The 21,799-nt window shown below is 34.3% G+C and overlaps 1 protein-coding gene across 4 annotated transcripts in view; it reads right to left on the bottom strand.

Annotated features, from left to right (window-relative positions):
* cdh23 (cadherin-related 23) overlaps positions 1-21,799 on the bottom strand; it is a 233,072-nt gene that overhangs the window by 91,388 nt on the left and 119,885 nt on the right. For all 4 annotated transcript variants that reach the window (XM_042737456.1, XM_042737457.1, XM_042737459.1 and 1 more), the window contains 3 exons: positions 19,177-19,365; positions 6,270-6,419; positions 4,835-4,993 (listed from right to left, as the gene is read on the bottom strand). In XM_042737456.1, the coding sequence (XP_042593390.1) occupies positions 4,835-4,993; positions 6,270-6,419; positions 19,177-19,365 (498 nt within the window). The remainder of the gene's footprint in view (positions 1-4,834; positions 4,994-6,269; positions 6,420-19,176; positions 19,366-21,799) is intronic.

Genomic DNA, 21,799 nt, shown 5'->3' with positions numbered 1-21,799 from the left:
TGAATAATGGCACACCATGAAAGGTGATGCTATTGAGCCGTGAGTCTGCAGATGATTTTACAGGCCCGTGGTGCAGGATCACAGCACTAAACTCACTTAATGAAATAAAAGAGCTTTTATGACGATGTTAAAAAGACAGACAGCATGGATTCACAATCCAGATAATATGAGCGAGTAATAAGTGATCGTTAAGGGTTAATGAGGCTATATTTATGGGGTGATATAGTCTGGAATAGTGTTAAAGGGACCATGTCATTGAAAATTTGAAGGAAAAAGGCTTTTCTTGCACTTTTGACATAAAACCTAAGTGGCTAAACAGCGCACAATCTATTAGCTATGGCTCTGCATATCTTTCCAAAAAATTCCAGCATTTGAAAATAGCGAACTCTGTGTAGTAACTCATTTCAGATGTGAAAAATTTAGCATTACAGAGGTCATTTACATGCAATGTCTTAAGAGTACAAGTAATTCTAAAGGTCGGTGAGAGGTTGTAAAGTGAACATGAAAAACTGAATTGTTTTTGATGCACCTTGACCATTTTCATGGACCTCAGAAAAAAAAAAGAATAAATAAAATGCTACACATGGTGAAGGATATGTCCCTGTAAAATGCTACTACTGTAAGAGCACAACAAATATATCAACACATAATGTTTTCAAACAACTTGAACTTTTCTAATGACTATCATGAGCTGTGACATCAAATAGAGAAGACAGGAAAATAATAATATACAATATATCATTTAATATTTGTAAAAGCTGTTTAATCTAGATAAATAAATGAGGCTCAGTTAAAATACCTACCAAAATATGAATTTTTTTGAAAAAACATTTACTCTCCCAAAACATGGCTACTTTCAAATAGCTATTAATGGAAGAGAAAGTTGCATTTTACAGCCAAACGATATAGTTATGGTATACCAGTATAAACTAACTAGGCTAACTAGCCAGACCTTGACTCTTTGGTTCAGATTAACAGGTAGTCTGGCACCAAACTCACTTCTTTAAATCTAATGGTGGTGCTAGTAGCATAGAAATTGCATACTTCATCTTTATAAAGCATGTATTTCTCTTTCACAATGCAAAAGAGAGTGATTTGTGGAGTGATATGATCTTTGGGAGTATAAGCCCTTCTGTTATGGAAGGAAGTGTCTCCAGCAGTCTTACAAACACTATCACACACTCATAGCCCACGATCCAGCTACTCAGACTCTATAAGCTCTTTGGGCTGGTTCCCGGGCACAGATTAAGTTGAAAGACGGACTAAAAACAGCATTTAAAGAACAATCAGCTCTGACAGAGTGATCTGCTCCAGCACTCGGCTTAATGTCTGTCTGAAAAAACAAAAAAAAACAAAACAAAAAAAAACATATAGAAAACATTTTATATATATATATATATATATATATATATATATATATATATATATATATATATATATATATATATATATATATATATATAAAATGTTTTTTTTTGTTTGTTTTTTATATATATACATATACACATACATATACATACAGTATACACACATATATAGTTCAAAACCACTGGTCTGGTAAGTAATACAAATTACTGAGGGCAACATCAATTGAAATTAAGGGGTAAAAAGAAGAAAGCACATCCATTATAATGAGTCAGAGCTGACAGGTATCTGACAGATAAGTAAGATGTATTTTGGAACATATGGATGTTTGTGTGTGTTTTCCTTCCATAAACTGCTTTAGTGAGTTACCAGCAGCACATTAGCAGCAGTCCAAACATCTGTTTAACTCACACAGAGCCCCTCAAATTGCCTCAGAGACCAAATAAGAGGTACAAACACAACTGCATCTGCATTTCCTGAAGCAACAGTGACTGCAATGCTGTAAATAAAGTGTTAAAGGTTTAGGTGAAGAAAGTGAAGAATCTGAGAGCACAAGAATTAACCGACTGTTTAAAGCTCTTATAGCAGTTGTTTAAAGGTGATGGGCAGAAAAGAAAAGAGAGTATTGAGATATTAGGAAACATTAAAGAATAGAGAGAAAAAAGAAAGAACAGTGAGTAATCATATGGTTGCTGCCCCATAACTGTGTTTCAGCTTCTCCTCAGGGAATTGTGGGTACTACTCTATTGACTTTACAGGCTGTTACATGTCATGAGTGAGCCAGTGAAACAGAGCAGACAGCATTTATCGACATAAAAGACTCAAACATCCCATCAGAGGTGGAGAAGAAGAGAGATGCACCTTCACTTCACTTAGCCATTACATAGATTAATGTTCAAAGGTTTGGGATTTATAAGATAAAAAAAAAATAATAATAATAATATTTTATTTCAGCAATTATTAATTAAGTTGATTAAAAAAAAATAAAAAAAAATAAAAATTTAAAAAAAAATATGTTTAAACATTCTATACATCAAATAAACTGTGAAAAATGTACAAATTATGCTAGATTACTATAATTAAAAAATGTAATTTAAAATGGAAAAAACACTAATTATATATTATTTAAATTGTGAAAAATGTACAAATTATGCTAGCATTGAAATGTCCTGAAAAATATTGCATTACAATATTAATAATAATATGAAAAAAATTTTCAAAAAATAATAATTATTTTACTAAAAAAAATATATTAAAAAAAAAAAATATAAAATAAATATAACCTTCCAACCAATTATAGTCATAAAAATATATATAATGAAGAAATCATCATTTCATTCCTAATTAAATTGCATACCTCTCGCTTTTGATTGGCTAACCTATACAATCAAAACCAAACACTGTCTTGCTTTTGATTGGCTAACCTATAGAGTTATAAGCAAAGAAAGTCATGTTTCCCATTCTGGACCTTTCCATTCTGGTCATAAAATTAAACATAAATAAAAATTAAACATATATATATATAAACATTTAAAGTCCAACAAAAACGTTTCACAAAAAAAAGTCTCACATGGATATATGTTACCTTGCAAATTCATCCAAATTACAGTATATTACCTTAGCAAGAACCAGCCAAATTTCTAAATAACAGTCTTAACAAACAATTCATTTTAGCTCGTTTTCAATAAATGCTGCTTTTGGACTTCAGAGGAACTTCTGAAAGTTACAGAGTTTTCATTGTACATCACGCTCTTTGATCTCAAAAGATCAAGGAAAACTTGACTACTCATGATATGACCCCTTTAATATTAAACAGGAATGTTTTGTTTAAAAGTTCTGAAAGCAGCTTTTCCCAACAAATGGCACCATCACTTCTGATTTGTTTTGTGAATTTGAGCTTCAACACAAAACTCTTGCACTGCTTCTCACAATACGGAAGCTCTGAACTAGAGTTAGTTTTTATGATCAGGACTAGCTTATACAGACACCAGTCCAGCGCCTGGATCCAGAGCCCGGGCCATGTATCGATCAGTATTGATTGCTACAACGTCCAGCAGTGAGAGTGACAGAGGGAGAGTGATAATAGGCTGAATTTATGAGCTGCATGTGATTGTTCACAGTGATTTATACTCCTGGAGTGGGATGACCTTCAGCACTCTGGGAACAGTCTGTGTGCTGAAATCAAATAAATGACGGTGACATCGTAAAAAGATGGGGAAACGTATGGATGTCAGAGAGTTGTAGATGAGGATCCCAACATCCTAATGTATCATCACAGCTTTCCCACCAGAGACGCAGAGGGAAACCTCACTAGGGCTCTTTGAAAACAGTTTTCATTTTTTCCTAAATTCAATTTTTCCCCCCCAAATTAAATTTTTTTTCTCTTAAATTTTAATTGTTCTGGATTCTGTTTTAATGGTTAAATTATAGTAATCAAAAAGCATGTCCAATTATTTAAAGTTATGGAACTTCTAAAATGTAACAACAATTTAATAGAAATTTAACACAAATTTGATTTTATGGCCCTAAGAAATCCATTTATATATTTTTTTTCCAAATTGTCTCTTCTGTTTTAATGGATAAATTAAGTTGTAGTAATTTAAGCATGTATAATTATTTGAAATCAAACTTATACAGTTAAACAACAATTTATTAAACACTTAAAAAAAATTTATTTCTTTTATTTTATTTTTCTAAATTCAGTTTTTAATTTTTTTTTATAAATAATAGGGTCCTATGAAAAAATAATGAATGCTGTATTGCCTGTTTATTTTTTATTTGTACAAATTTATTATCAAAAAACAATGGTAATCAAATTAAGGTATAATACATTAACAATTTAATTAATCTTTTAAAATATAATTAAAATAACATTTTAATGATTCTTTTTATTTTAACAAAATGCTGCAAAATAGAGGTGCTGCAAAAAAAAAATTACTTTGAGAAGTACATTCTCTACTGTACAATAGTAATATATCTGCCAAAATTTCATCAAGCTTAATCAAACTTTAATATTGACAGATTGCAGTTTAGACCTTTGCTTTTCTGTGTACAAGTGTTTTTATCAAATTATAAGGAGAAATAATAGTGAACTCTCCAGAAATTAAGTTCATGTGTTCATGTCAAATGCTGAAAACACCATGTCTGTCACACGTACTTCTATGTATAGTATGTATGTATAGTAGACGAAACTGCATCACTCATTCACACAGAGACAAGCAGAACATACAGACATTTAAATAGCAGTCTTTTTGAGCTTTAGTATTCAGACATTAGTCTAAATCGCAATTCCAAAATCTGCTTAACTCCTTGTCATTTCACTACGTACTGTAAATTTCATTTTTATTACTGGATTCTGCAATTACGTCCACATTTTCCATATTGTGGGAATCATAGGACCCTACTTTATACTAATGTTATGAGCAAGATCATGTAATACACCTGGAGGAAGCGATCGGTGTGTGCTCACCTTTATCTGCAGTAGAGAAGTTCCAGCAGCGGTGCTCTCAGGTAAACTGATGTTGTAAAGCGTCTGGCTGAAGATCGGCCTGTTGTCGTTCTCGTTGATGAGGTCGATGAAGACGCGAGCAAACCCCACATGCTCCGACAGAGACTCGTTGGCATACAGCTGGAGAGAAGAGCAGCGATGTGACCACAGCCACCATCAGCATTAAAAAAAAAAAATCACATACAATAACACTGGATGTATTTTAACGCGCTAGTTATATTCATTAAATACTGGAGAAAAAAAAAAATTCATATTCATAAAACTATTTTAAACAGTAGTTGTGTGTTCTATGTGCTGTACAGAATGTTCCCTTAGTAGGCAGCTACCTATGAAGGCACTAGACGGCAAAGGAGCTCACTGGGTTTTGGAACAGAGCCAATATATTAAATCTAAAGTGTCTGTCTTATATCATACTTTTATGAGACCTTTAAATTTCAACGATGCTGTATTTCACTGTTGACATAATTCAAAGATGAAAAAAAACTGGGCAAATGAGCAAAAGATATTTTTTTGCTGTTGTTTTGCAGCGCATTTGAAAACAACATGCAAGCAACATGAATAATCAATACAATCTGTTACATGACATGAGGATATATTACAGAGAAAGTTATTAACGTTTCTTAAAAAACGAAAGATTTTCCAAATCTCTTACAGTATTAGCCCACTGAAGCTATTACATTTCGATGAACTGGAACAGATGTTTGCAAGAAACAAGGCTACAAACTGGTTGAGGTAGTGCCTGTTTGAGGGAATCTGCTGTACTGGTCTACAACAATTTCTGATTGTGTTTTGTGCAGATTGCAGTCATTTGTCAGTGCAGCTATAGTCCATCGCTGCAGGGAGCAGCTTCAGCCAGCTGAACTAAATGAACTGCAGAAACACAGCTGAACTCCAGCAGCATGACAGCACTGCTCTCGATATAAGTGCCAGTAATTTATTTGTATTTCATTTCCCCCATTCTAAACCTCGGTTTAATTTTCTAAAACCACTACCCTGGCATGATCATCTATTCTCAGTGTATTCTAAATGTTAAAATGGGCAAAGATTCATTGCGCATGAGATATTAGAGAGCATTACTGTTGTTCATGTAATGTGTAATGTTAACCGTGACTCATAATAAAGATGAAGCAGCTCCCTGAATCCGAGAACTGATTTTAACACACGTCCTATAAAACTGAGTTCAAATCAACTCTATTTATGTCCTTGCGAATTCAAACGGCACGTAAACTGATCATCTCTTCATCTTTGCTAGGTATAGCAGGAAATATACATGAACGGACATCATCAATACACACCATTTTTCAAGTTCAAGTCCACCGATGTTAACCTACTCTCCCGTTTGGTTTGTTTATCGGACAGAAATGGATGGATGAAAATGTGTGTTTTCTGCACTCACAGAAAAGCTGTAGCTCCTGATGGTCTCGTAGTCCAGCGGGACGGCCACACGCACACGGAGGTCTGCTCTGCCCTGCACTGAGGTGGGAGAGATGCTGAAGTGCTCAGAATTATTCCCAGTCAGGACCACCTGAAACATGCTGTTCACCCCCTGTAGAGACAGACAGAGTCATTTTGCACCATTATTATTTGACTTGATTTGATATTTCATTGTCCACAGCTAAGCAGCAAACAATTCTCCTTCTCAGGTGTTTCTAAAAAAAAAAAAAACCTTATAAGCATCAGAAATTGCATCTCAGACTGTATCAAAGTCAGCAATCAAAACTGATTCAAATATTTCTTATCCAAATGCACTGAGCGATACTGCACATTCATTTTAAAAGCTCTCATTTTCAGGGTTTCAGCAGGTTTTATGAAGATAAATTTAAGATTTTTTAAGACCAAGTAAAGAAATCAGTTTGAACACAATACATCAACAGGGGCTCTATATGTAAATGTATTGTATAAGCAATGCTTAAAAGTTTGAAAATACAACTTCCAACAGATCTCTATTACTTTTTTATTTATTTGACCAAAAAAGCAGCTTGTGGCTTGAATAGCTTTGCTCCCTACCACTAGTAAGAAAGAAAAAAACTCTAATCACAGCTGCAAAAAAGTGATGTTCTAAAGATTCTTAAATCAAGATACATTTACTTAAGAGGCAAAATTACTTAAGATAAGAAGTCTTGTTTTCTGTGAAGAATATCTGCAAATGGGTTCAGAAATGTTCAAAGGGAAACATGTTTTAATACCACGCTGACATTTGTTCTTGTTTTAACCATAGACTTATTTAATTTTGTTCAAGACTACATATGTTCAGTGTGAATCTTAAATAAATGTATCTTGATTTAAGAATGTTTACATATATGTATTAGAAAAAACAAATGGATGAAAGTGACTTTAATGAATTTAAATCTTTCTGCTGCCATTTAAGACCTTAATTTAGACTTTTAAAGACCTTTTTAAGGCCTGCAGATTTGAGTCTACTTCCCTTTCTCCAAAGGAATATGATGAGAAAATCTGAGACAACTTTGACACCAACAAACCAAGAGAACTCCATTTGGTCTCATAAAAAAATCTACATTTAGCATCCAGCATACAGTACATCACACCGGCAAAAAGTCAGTTCCTCTCTCATCCTTTCCTCAAAAGTGTTTTGACAGGGATTGTATTGGATGGACTCGAAATAAAACTTCAAACTTCACGTAAAAAAGTAATAAAATGTTCTGCAATAATAATTTCTGCCTCTCGCCATTGTATCAGGTGCAGAGAGATCCCGAGCAAATGAAGAGATGACAGGAAGCCCTCATTAGTGTCATTCTCTCTTCCATGAGGGGAAGACAGGACATATGGCAGGAAGTAAATTCAATGATGACTCATCACTATCTTAGAAAGTGCAATTTTCATATCGTACACACACTGAAACACACACTCTGATTAAACACAATGCTAAAGTGTGAGTGAGGCAGCTGGTACTTACACTGACTGAAAAACACACAGTTGCATGAGCTGTCACAACAACTTACGATGAGAAGAAATATCTGGAATATAGTTCGGATGGAAAGCGAAGCGAACGTACCGACCCAGACACACACCTAAGCACGAACACAAACACACTCAAAAAGCAATAATGTTGAGCATGGTGAGAAGAATCTGCGATTGATTATTGTGGGTGTTTACTTGCTGCTTATCTCTACTAAGTCCACACTTATCTGTCTCTACAATCCCTCCATCTCTTCAAGTCTCCTTCTCTCTTTCTTTTTTTGTCGTAATCTCTCTCTCTCACACAAAAAGGAGAAGATGGGTTGAGGGTTTTTCTCTTATCAGATCTCACATGCACACACAGGCACTAAAAAAAAAACAGCATCGTAGACCAACAAAACGCTGTGTACTAGTCTATGTGTTAATATTCAGGATGTATTCACGGTTATTTTGCTGGCCGTATAAAATTTAGCAACATTATAAATATTGCAACGGTTTTACTGTGCTTTTTATTTGGCTATTAAGCTTCCTAAAGAGTGTGTCATTACAGTAAATTAGCAATCCTGTTTGCGACTTATCAGTATGAGAGAGCTGATCAGTTCAACCTGTTTCAATAAATATCTGTGGTGAATAATATGGTATTTTATGTTGGCTCATAAAAATGAATGTTAAAATAAAAAAAATCCTTTCATTTAATGAAAACTGTGCGAGAAGAGTAAAAGTAAAAATTTTAAGATGCAAAATTGAGAGATTCTGTCATTTTCTTAACAATATGGGAGACAATAATTAATTCTCACACTTTTTACTCTATAAATATTTATAGTATTTTTGATCAACAGGGGTGCAGTTTGATTAAGTAAATGGGGTAAGTTGTCACAATAGTTCACAGGCTTCCAGGTTATAAAAAAAAGAATAATAATAATTTGATTTTTGCCTTAAAAGTGTTAAAATTGGTAACTTACACTAAAACTATTAAAATATTGTTGTTAACTGAAATAAGATTAATAAAATAAAATACAAATATTAGATGAAGAAAAAAAAAAACTAAATTTAAAAAAGTTAAATAATAAGATAGAGCCAAAAATAAGTTTAAATACTAAAATGACTTAAAGTGAAACAAAAAAATTAAGGATAAATAGATATATAAAAAAAACACACCCGTATAATAAAAACATAATCATATTACTAAAGCTTAAACTAAATGAAAGCAAACAAAATAAACATAATAATATAAAAATAACAGCTAATACAAAATATTAATAAATGATATAATTGTACATAATACTAAAATGTATTTTAATCCAAGAGCTATCGCAAAAATATGATGATACGGGAATTTAGAGGGAACAGTTTAATCAAAATAAATAAATAAATACACTGTAATACAAAAGAAGACTTGTGTGATAAATTTACTCAAAAATCAGTTCATTCAAAAACAACTTCCCTGGATGATAACTAGCCTACCACTCAGTGCTTATATTTGTACATACAAATAAAAGCACTATGCTTAATGAAGAACACTGCTAACACACACACACACACACACACACACACACACACATCCCCGCAAGATTCCATTTGCAGGCAAAGCCATTTGTGACCATAACGTGGTGAATTGATCCGGACAGAGAAAATAGTTTCAGAGTTCAATAAACATTTAACCCGAGGTGTTTCCTTACAGAGCAAAACACACACAGAACGAACAAGAAAATAATAGAAAGAGATTGAGCGCGTGAAATAAAGGACGATAACCGAAGACCAGCCCTCGCTAAAGAGAGCAGCACTCCAGGTTAATCGGAGATATTCACTTCTTTTATATCTCTCAGTTATGAAAATCCCTCCATCACGCCGCTCCTCGGGCCGGACACTATAATTGAGGCGGCGAATGAGGAGCTGGAGGCCTTGCTGAAGGAAATCCGACCGAATGAACAGCCACTATTCAGATGAGGAGAGAGAAAGAGAGTTTGTGTCACTCGAACTCTCACATACAAGCATAATCAAGAGATTTATTTGTTCAGATATTCTTCTCCGAATCATCTTGTTTTATGATCTGCAAACGATTGTAAACACAAAGCTACGAATGCAAATGTGAGCCAACAAACACTATTCTTCTTAAGAGTTAAAGTTTGTTGTTGTACAAACTAACTAGCTAGCTGCCGGCTGTTTGTCGTGCGGATTGACACAATCATTAATCCTGAGTTTCATTCTGATCTACATTAACCTTAATGCTAATGAAGAGACGCAGACTGCAGTTGCTGACATAACACCTCATTATCTCTGAACGATCATCCGTTTGACAACACGCTGCCTGAGATGCTGTAATGGACTATTGGAGTGCTTTTATAGCTTTTAAGGTGATGTGTGTAATTTTTTCTGTTAAAACGCTATCTTGGCTTAATATGCACAGACAACTACAAGCAAATGATTCATTGGTTCATTCCGGCAGCAGAAGTAAAAAATATGACTCTTTGGCACTTTCAAAACATTGAAAACACAGAGGAATATTAACGCAAAGATTAATTTCTCATCACATTTTCAATGCTAGCAACCACCAAAAAACATCCCAGCAACTAGAACACCCTTAAAACTGACAAAAAAAAAAAACATACTAATGCAGTAACATCTACTCTACACTCTCAGGAAAAAAGGTACAAAAGCTGTTTTCAAAAGGTACTAATATGTACCATTTAGGTACTAATATCTACACTTTTGGTTCAAATATGTACTTTCAAGGTGCAAAAATGCACTAGGGTAAATAAGGTACAGTAGCATAGGAAGGTACCATACCAGTCAGGCTCATAGCGGTCTGGATTTTTCATGCTCAAAAATAACATTTGTTCTCTGAATGACTAATTTGCTGTTTAAAACTTCTCAGTGTCTGCATGTATCATTCTTAGACTTGTGTTAATACAATAGGCTTAATACAATAGACTTGTGTTAAATTGATACTTGAAAGTGGAAAGTGGCAGTTTAGGGTCCGCAATATCTTTATCTTATCTTGTTTGCAAAATATTATAAATAATTTAGTTTATTAGGTTTTTATTTGTTTTTTATAGAAATATCTGGCAACACTGCATTGCCGCTCTTAAACTGACAGTTATCAAAAAAGCCCATGGACTGGTTATTGCTGACAGGATAGCACATTCGGAAAGGGAAACATAAAAAATACCATGATACTATTTCTAAGAAACGTTACCAACACTGCCAAAAAACAGTAGCATTTAACACTTGTACACACACATCTGTAGAACAAGTAGGTAACAGAATGAAAACACTATGAAGAAGTCTATGCTGTGTCATTCAGTATAGTAGTTACATTTTCACAAATCATGCTAAAAACATTCATAAGATCACTAGACACAACCATCATCTATATAACAATGATTATTAATGAAACTATAACAGTAATATGTAGTGCTTTATGATTAATAAACAACTGATATCCACACCTTACATATAGTAAAATATTAATAAATTTTAATTAATGCAAAAAATATGGTATAATTCAACAGTCTTCATCCATCCAAAACAGAGAAAACATCTTTCACAAACATCTACATCTCTGTCTCTTTCAAGTGTTAGTGTTTATATTGAGTTGTATTTGTAGGCGTTATTATAGCACAATTCTTAACTCCACCCCAGACCTCACTAATTTTCAAACCCTGGCTACGGACATGATTCCAGTGATAGCTTTTTTTCTGAGAGTGCACTGGTGCCAAATTATAGCTAGTATTGCACAAGACAAACCTTTATATTTGCATGTAATAATTTTAAATATTCCTTAAAATAGCCTAAATTCTTTTACAACAGCTGAACTCCTTGAATGTTGCTGTATAATGTGCACTCTGATCACAACAAATCCAAATCTAAACCTTTTCTGTTCTGACCACACAGAAACCCAGCTGTTCATCGCCCAATACCATGCACTATAAAGATCCACCTGTCAGCTTCTAGCGGGATGACAACACACAGTAAAGGCAAACCATCCAGCACACATCTCTATCCATAATCAAAACCACTAACTGTCAAGATCCCAGGAGCGAAGAAACCTCTCGACACGTTTGTGCTCTTAAAAGCCTCGGAACGCAGGCGACAAGGAGGACAACGCTCGAGATCGATGACGGAATTACATCGGCGGTTAAAATAACCCCTTGTTTTTGTTTGGAGCGCTTAGAGAGCCATTGTAGCTGATGGGGGCTATTTAAAGAGCCATCCAATATGCAGGGATGTCAAAACTCACTGGCCATAAGCGTAATTGCCCGTCCATTTGCCTGAACCACTATAGAGAAGATAAAAGCTGCCTGTCACACACACATCAGCAGGAAAGTTTAAAGATGAACCATACAGAGAAAGTTTAGAAACACGGTAAGAAATCTCACTATAAGGCACTGGGTTAACAGGTGCGTGTTGTACTAGATGTGTCAATTTACAATGTTCATTAAGTGCAATTTAAGGATTAGTTCAATAAATTAATAAATAAAAAGAAATACTGAGATATTTTTATTAGTGCTGTCAAACGATTAATCGCATCCAAAATAAAAGTTTTTGTTCACATGATATATGTATGTGTACTGTGTATATTTATTATGTATATATAAATACACACATACAGTATATATTTTGAAAGTATTTAATATAAACATATTTTTCTTAAATATATACATGCATGTGTTTGTATTTATACATACACAATAAATATACACAGTATACAGGTATTATTTAAACAAATTTTTTTTATTTTGGATGCGATCAATCGTGATTAAACCTAAGATTAATGAACGTTTAGAAGAATTTTACATTGGCAGTTTATGTTAACTAATGAATTAACTAATGTTAACTAATGAAGCCGTAATGTAAAATTTGACAGAACAATAAAGAATCAAAGCACTTTCAAACAATATCTAGTGCATGTGTGAAAATAAATAGCCTATTAAATCTAAATTCTTACGTATTTGGCGCTGTGATGAACATCATAGCAAATACAAAAATCTGAATGCCTATTTAATCATTTAACACTTTCCAAAACAGAAAGCTGTTTTGTTTCCAGGGTAACAGCTGCATTATGTTTAGCGCCATCTACTGTCAGTGAGCATCTCTCAGGCATTGCGCCATGCGCATCTCATCCGTGCTTGTTTACATCAGAGTGCACACGCGTCTTGACGCAGCATACAGCGATGTTGTGCATTGTGACCAGTTGATGGGAAAAGTATTCTTAAAGTGCATTCAAAATTCGGAATAATTGATTATAAATAATTAGTCTCTGTATTTTGAAATGTAGCATTGTAGCATGAATGCATTTACACTGAAAAATTACAACTGCATATATAATGTTATGAGCTTAGTGTTTAAAAATATACAAATATGAAATGTTAGAGGGAAAAAATGCAGTTATAGGCTACGTTTAAATATGAAAGTAAACCGCCAGTAGGTGGCAGCAAGTGACTGTCTTAATGCATGAGTCATTGAATAATTCCGCCGATTGTTTCAAAAAATGAAGTAATTGCTTGTCTTTATGAATGGGTTATTGAAAAATTTACTCACCCAATTCATTCAAAATGGTGAATCATTCAGTAACGAAACACCACTGTGTGCTGCTCAGACATGCACAACCGTTCTGCTGTGAACTTTGTTTGAAACTATTTTCATTAACCAAATTGAGCAAAAACAGTCAACACTGACAATACTGTTTCTAAAATGTAAGTCACTTAATATTAACTACTTGTTTGAATTTGCAGTGGTCCAGGCTACGTCTACATTAAACCGGATACATTTGAAAACAGCGTTTTCGTTTTCAGCGGAAACACACTTGAAAACTACATTTCAGAGACATTAAAATCACGACTTTATGACACGCACACTAGCGTTTTCAAAGACATTTCAGAGACATTTACATGCCGTTTTTCTGACAGGAATAATTTAAGAAAATAACTCACCATTCACTGACGCGTCCAGGTCGCACACACTCATGACTGTATGTCTGATCTAAAATGCAACTGCCCTCATGTTTCACTGCAAATAGCGATCGTGAGTCAATTTGCTTTCATCTTTGCAGGACTGTGATATGAAAAGTGTACAAAGTAACACATCTATAGCAATAGTGTGAAAGTGCATAGCACATAACGTGCACAATTCCAGTATAAAGACTAAAAACATGACTAAACTTAGTTTTCAAAAGCCTCCGTTTTCACAGTCCACACTACAACATGAAAATGGCATTTTCAAATTTTTCCACTTTGGAGAGCGTTTTCAAAAAGCTCAATTTTCCTTGATTAAAAACGCTGTCTCAGTGTGGACAGAAGGCCAAATGGAAGAGAAAAAGATGCGTTTTCAAATGAAAACATATTAGTGTGGACAATGCCTCAGGTTTTCAGGGAAAACTGCACTCTCTTTGTTGTGTCATGTTGCTTAACTAGGCTATATCATATTTTATAAATATAAAAACTATATTTAATGTATAGTTTGTCAATACATTATATATTATTAGTCACCGTTTACACGGAGTGAAAATTTTTTTAAAAATCTCACAAAATATTTTTATCAGGTTAGTTGTCCGATCCTGCAAGTACAACTTTTTCACTTGCCACTTCAAAAATTCCACTTGTCCTGGACAACATTAATTTCAAGCTCTTTTATTGTACATAAATTCAACACGCCGAAAGTGGCTAGTGGGAATGACTGTGTTATAGGCCACCGCTGAAATACACCCACATTTGTGTTCAAGCCCATTTAATGTCAAGCCCATATACATAAATTCAGAACATCATGTAATTAATTTGATTTAGCTGTGCTAATGAGTTAGCTAATGATATATATATATTTACATTTACATTTAATCATTTAGCAGACGCTTTTATCCAAAGCGAATTACAAATGAGAACAATAGAAGCAATCAGACCAGCGAGAGAACAACAACAGTATACAAGTGCCATGACAAGTCTCAGTTAGTCTAGCACAGAACACGTAGCAAGGTTTTTTGAAAATGAGTAAAGACTCGGATGTTCGAATTGAGATCGGGAGGTCATTCCACCACCTGGGCGCAGTCCAGGAAAAGGTCTGTGAGAGTGATTTTGAACCTCTTTGGGATGGCACCACAAGGCGCCGTTCACTTGCAGAACGCAAGCTTCTGGAGGGCGCAAAAGTTTGAACTAATAAGTGTAGGTATATTGCTGCCGCACCAGTGGTCGTCTTGTAGGCAAGCATCAGTACCTTGAATTTGATGCGAGCGGCTACTGGTAGCCAGTGTAACCTGATGAGGAGAGGAGTAACGTGAGCTTTATTTGGCTCATTGAAGACAACCCTCGCTGTTGCATTCTGGATCAGTTGCAAAGGCTTGATAGTACATGCAGGAAGGCCCGCCAGGAGAGCATTACAATAGTCCAGTCTGGAGAGAACAAGAACTTGGACAAGAAGTTGGGTGGCTTGGTCTGACAGGAAGGGTCTAATCTTCCTAATGTTGTATAGGGCAAATCTGCAGGACCGGGTCGTTGTTGCAATATGGTTTGTGAAGCTTAACTGATGATCCATCACAACTCCATCACAACATCACAATATATATATACACACATATTAACTGCCATCATTCATGTTGTTTGATCCACTGAAGTCCTAAAAACACAGAGAAGGACAGCCTGCACCTCAGTCCCCAACTCACCCAAAAATGAAAACTCAGTTTAAGCCCAAGAAGCCTCTTCAAAGACATGAACATGCAGGCTGAGGTGGTTAATGAACTCTCAGACCCTCTGAAGAACTGTTGTTCATCTTGCATTAGGATCAGAGTGGAGCCTCACTGTGCTGAAGAGCTACTATCTCTCTCTCTCTACTCGCCTGTGTGTTCAGAAAGTCTTGTGCTGAGAGAGCTGAAAATGCCTCTAATATGTAGCAGCTGCTGTATTTCCAGTATAAGACCCACTGCTCAATGGAGAAAAAGATCTGCACAGCCTCAAAGACTGAAGGGTAAAGAGTCATAGATTGGAAAGAAGGAGTTAAGTAATTGGAGACTAATAGAATTTTGATTTACCAAATCAAAAGTGACAGGACAGTAAAATGTTTGAGTTACTGACTGGAGGTGATTTTCACACACTTTCTGTTTAATCACCTGGTTATGTTCAGAAGAGCATACTAATAGCCTACTCTTATTATTTCTGCTGTATAATGTATGTACAGTAAACTGTGCACAGTACACACATTTTCTGCATGCATTGAATACATTTATGACAATTGTCAGAATAATAAAATGGATAGCTCTGAAATGGAAATTCTGATTGGATAAAGTGCATTTGATAGATGCAATATTACTCTTTTTACTTTATTTTTGATCAAATTAATGCAGCCTTGGAAAGCATAAGAATTTTTTTTTCAATGTTGCCTTATGCCTTTATAAAAAAAGAAAATAATAAAAAAGTATGCAATATACAGTAAGTAGACTGCTGGTTTGCCGCTCTTTCTCCATCTTTATTTATCTGTCACTCTCTGTTCCAATAATTTGAAGCAGGAATCAATCTTAAGCTGACTTGTGCTGCTCTTATCTCTGATTGATTCTGCTGGTTAGTGATAATTTTCTGCTGTATCTCACCTACTCAAAACCACATTAAACCCTGCTCCAGCCTAAATGGGGTCCCTGTCTGTGTATGACGCCATGCAAGAGACCATGGACGTATGTCAGAATTTGTTTGATCTAGGGCTGTCAATCGATTAAAATATTTAAATTAATCACATGATTGTCATGAGTTAACTCGTGATTAATCACAACTTAATCACACCTTTTTATCTATTCTAAATGTACCTTAAATTAATACTTTTCAAGTTTTTAATACTCTAATCAACAAGGGCATGAACAAATATGGATGCTTTATGCAAATGTATGTTTATTATTAGTAAAGCCATAGTCAACATAGAGCATGAAGATTAGACATGTTTCAAAGGTCATAGATGCTTTTCAAAGAACATGTCTATTAGACACATGAAAAAAAAGAAAATAGAAATACCAGGTTTCCATTACTTCTCTTTCTTTGCACTGAGCAATACTTACACTAACCTGTTTATATTATTTGCAGGACAGGGCAGCTCACTTCTTCTGAACATGCAAAATGTACATTTATTATTACATTTGTTTGCCTCTCCGTGCCCACATACTGTATTTTGATGCAGCTAAATTCTCAATAAAACATTTTTTCATTTATATATTTTACTGTTTCTGTTGTCAGACAATGGAATGAATATGAAATAGTGACTGAAATGCAACCCATTAAGACTACAAACCAGCTCTCCCTTCCAAGAGGTTAATCTGCACAAAAATCCTGATAATCGAGCCGTTGTCTGATGAAATCAAATAGGCTACACATAAGATAAAGACAATAGCCATGCTGTGATTTCGTCTATACTTGCATGTACTAACTAAATAAGTACTATAACAAACTAACAAAGTAATATAACTAAGTAAATAACTAACTAAATAACTAAATAAGGTTTGGCCAAACCCTAAAGATTTGTCGATAGGTGCTTTAAAAAAAAAGTAGTTAAATGGGACTGAAAAGTCGCTAAATCTAGCGACAAAGTCGATAAGATGGGAACACTGTCTGCATCTCCATTTCTCCAACTAACTTATGTGTTAGGCCACAGGTCAAACAGAAAATGCAAGCTGCGTTAATCGTGCGTTAATAAAATTTGCTCCGTTAAAATTAATTTACATTAACGCGTTAATTTTGACACCCCTAGGTTGTTCATAAGCTGGGTTTATAAGCAACATTTTATAGCGGATTTGAACATGCTTCAACCAAATTAGAATTAAGAGTATATTTCCCAGTATAAACGCTATAAAAATGTATCACCCTATTTGCACAAGAATGGTTTCAAAATGTATGACAAAAAATGAAAAAGCAAAAAAATGCATTTTATCACTCAAACTCAGACCTTGGCAAGCGTTCACTACAGACCTTTGATATTCACAAGCAATAACATTTTTATAGCTTTCCACTGAATAAACGGCCCAAGTAAATATTTCTGCTACATAACTCAGCTTTTATACAAATCAACCACTTCAAAACTGTTAAAAATGCTTTTGACAAACAGATTTTGACAAACACGCTTGACTGCAACAATTAGTTGACATTTTAAAATTGGGTTTACCAAGCATATTATATAAGTAAAAAATAAGTAAATTATTATTATTATTATTATTAACAACAATAACATAATACATTATTTTTCAAAATAAAATAACTATGAAAAATAATGCCAAACTACTTTGTATCATTTTCATTCTTTAACTTAATTCACTATAATAAAGATTTATTTTCTTCATTGTATCAGTACAGTTGTATAACTGTGATATTTTTGACCCCAAATACTGTATATCAAAATTCATTTTAATGCAAAAATAAATGATGCTCATCATAAGAAGGTCTATTTAAGTGGCTATACCTGAATTTTAAATTTTTTTTTTTTGACACAGTCATCATGTAACTAACCCACAAATCCTTGGTACTGTATGTGCCTGAGCTTATTTATTAAAATAATAATAATAGTAATTGAAATAACTGAGATCATGCTAAACTACTTCATATTGTTTTCATTCTTAGAATTAATTCAAATAATAAGGCTTTTTATTCATTATTATATCAAGACAGTTGTGTCAGGACATTTTTTATTTATGTTCTCACAAAATATTTACAATGAATTTTAATAAAAAAAAAAAAAATCATGCACATCATTCAATTGACCATGTATGAACTGAATGTTAATGTATTTTTGAACAAATGAACAGACCTGAGCATCATGTAATCATCATTGCCCTGTTTCTGCACTACTGAAGCAAAAATAACATTTATCGCCAGCAAACTCATTTTGAAAATTTCCTAGCCTTAGGAAAATCCAGTGATGAAGGATCAAGGTGAGGAAGCCAGTCAATCCAACTGACCTGGTCCTGTTATTCACATATGACGAATAGTGAAGTGCTGACTCTGAAATGCCCATCTCTGCCAGCAAAACGTGTGGATGGCAGTGTCAAAAACTGCTTACAGATCAGAAAGAATTAGCATGGAGTTATGTGAGCGTGTTGCTGCTGACTTGAGCACTTTACAGCCAGGAGAACAGATTCAGAAGAGTGACTAGTTTGAAGCTTGAGTGATAGGAGGTGAGCAGGTGAGAAAGCTTGACGTCTGTCTGATTCCAGCTCCTTCTGTCAGGGGTTTCTGAAGTCAGAAGAGTCTTTGCTGGAGAAAATGTCATGTTCATGGAAACCACAAACAGCTTTACTAATGAAGAAAGAGTCAATATACTCACAGGCTATAGGCATACCCATCTGAATAATTAATATGAGTCAGGGAAATCATGTGAGGGAAAAATATTCTCTTTTAAAACCTCAGTGTTGGTATGTGTGCATGTCTCACCTCGTCTTTGTCTTCGACCTGTATGTACAGAGGCAGAGCGAAGCCAACCTGCGCCAGCTCTGGGATCAGGACGCGATATTCAGAGCTGTTAAACCTGGGTGGATTGTCATTTTTATCGATCAGCAGGATGGTGAAGGTGGTCATGACAGTGGCAGACGAGGGTGTGCGATCGTCATTCAGCTCTGTGGCCTGCAGAGAGACACAAAGACATACAGCGGTTAGGAGACTGCAAAATGAGACTGCAAGGGAAATTTGGAAGGGTATCTGTAAACCTTGAGGGTTAGGGTTTTAAACCATTTCAAAACAAAGAATACTTATGATGTACAATGAGCAAGAACTGTTTACGATTTTCAGAGAAATTGTGACATTGATTATATGATTACATTACATATAATCCAGATTTTCATTTAAGAACGAGATGCTCTCTGGTTTCTTCTCAAATCATGCTGGAGAATTGATGTTCATTTATACCTCCTATAAGAACTTTCAACAGTGCAGTGCATCTTTTCCTAAAATGTCTTTTATTTAGTTTATGTTATAAAATGTAATTAAATCCATTTATTTTTACCATTATAAATGTTTTATTTTTATTCTGTAACTGTAATACATTTCTTAACTGATTAACAGCCATCAAAAACTCTAAACATCATTACACATTCAACTTATTATTTAATAAAATAATTGACCTATTCTCATGTCATGAAACTAACATGGACACTTTTTATCACAGCACAAAAACATAATTTAAAAATATAATTTTCTGACTCACAATAATTTTCATATATATATATATACATATATATATACATATATATATATATATATATATACATATACATACATATATATATATATACATATACATACATATATATATATATACATATACATACATATATATATATATACATATACATACATATATATATATATATATATATATAATGAAAAAATTGAGTCAGTCAGAAAGAATAAAATACAAATAACAGTGAAACATCATATAAAATCAAACTATTTAGTGATGAACAGAAGCAGATGCAATATTCTGCAGAAATCTTTGGTATGGTCTACCATTAATTAGTTATTTTGGTGACTATTTTATTGACAACTGAGTAAAATAATAAAATGTCATACACAAAAAATCAATTTTCACTAATAAATTGCTAGTAGATTTCACAAACACATGTGAATATGAACAAATGAACAAATATGAAACACATTGAATTAAACATGAACTTTTGAAGTAGATAATTATTATTACTGAAATTATATTCTTGCAAGACATATTTCATATTTGTTTTGCTTTGAAAAATATTTTTCTATAGTGTAGATGCAAAAAGAAAAAAAATGCAGACACACAACACCGTCATCCATCTCTCTAATGTGAGGAAAACATTTAAAGGAGCTCTAGAAAAGAGAAAGGAGAAGCAAACGAAAGAAAGGAGATATATACGAGTGACAGAGAGAGAGAGTACGCAATACGAAACCCGAGAGGAATGGATGTGATAATAGAGGGAATCTGGCAGTAAGCAGCATTAACGTTTAGTTTTCAATCTCCTCAATTTGTTCAGCTCTGCCTCTTTATTAAATCAGAGGGGATGATTCTGGGAGGAATCCCACAGGTCTGCCGTAAGTGGGGGCACACAGGGGCCAATGCGGGAAGACAGACACAGCCAATAAGATTTAGGATGAACAAGACTTATCGACAGGAAACAATTGCTCACAATCACTTTCTTTTTTCCCTCCCTCTCATTCTCTCTCCCCCTCTTTTTGAGCAATGGAGCAGGACTCACAGAGAAATCAAAAGGAATAATGGTGTTTTGTGACGGAGGGATGCGGGGTGAATGGAGGATGGAGGTGCGGCGACGCTGCGGGTCCAGGTTAATCACGAATTGTGTCATTTAACACCCCCTTGCACATCTCTTCTCTATCCCTCCATATAATAAATGCACTGACCTCCAGCCCAATGTACTCTACCCTATCCAAGCGCTGTGAAGTTGAGAAATTAGTTTTATTACTTTTCACTCAAAATCAATAATGCCACCAATAAGAGAGAGGGAGACGGAGAGAGAGAGAGAGAGTAAGAAGATAAAATGGTAAAAGAAAAAATACATATATACTGTAGGAGCAGAGGCTCAGGAGAGAGAAATAGATAATGAAAATCTATAACTTATGAATATTTTGGGAGGTTTTTCTTGCTTTGCTTTGTTTTGAGTTTCACTTTTCGTGGCAATCATTGATTTCAATTTAGAGGACTACAGCTATGCAGTTTATGACTTCAAATTTAGCAGAAGAATCCAAAACACATTTATGAAACTGTCCAGATGGGAATATATGTATATAATATTAAGCGCACAGAAAGAGGCAACAATAATAAGTAAACATTTAAATGTAAAAGTCACCAAAACTTCCTTATAAAACAGAACATTATATTAAGTTTTGATTACACAAAAAAAATCTCAATAGCATACAAAAAGTAGGCATTTTTTTATATACAGGTCCTGAAGTCAACCTTCAAATAATTATGTTCAGTTATGCACTCAATACTTGGTCGGGAATCCTTTTGCAGAAATGACTGCTTCAATGCGGCGTGGCATGGAGGCAAACAGCCTGTGGCACTGCT

The sequence above is a fragment of the Cyprinus carpio genome, chromosome B13 (assembly GCF_018340385.1).
Source record: "Cyprinus carpio isolate SPL01 chromosome B13, ASM1834038v1, whole genome shotgun sequence".
Classification (NCBI taxonomy): Eukaryota; Metazoa; Chordata; class Actinopteri; order Cypriniformes; family Cyprinidae; genus Cyprinus; species Cyprinus carpio.
Note: the sequence above shows the minus strand (reverse complement) of the source record. Positions and strands in the feature narration are given on the sequence as shown.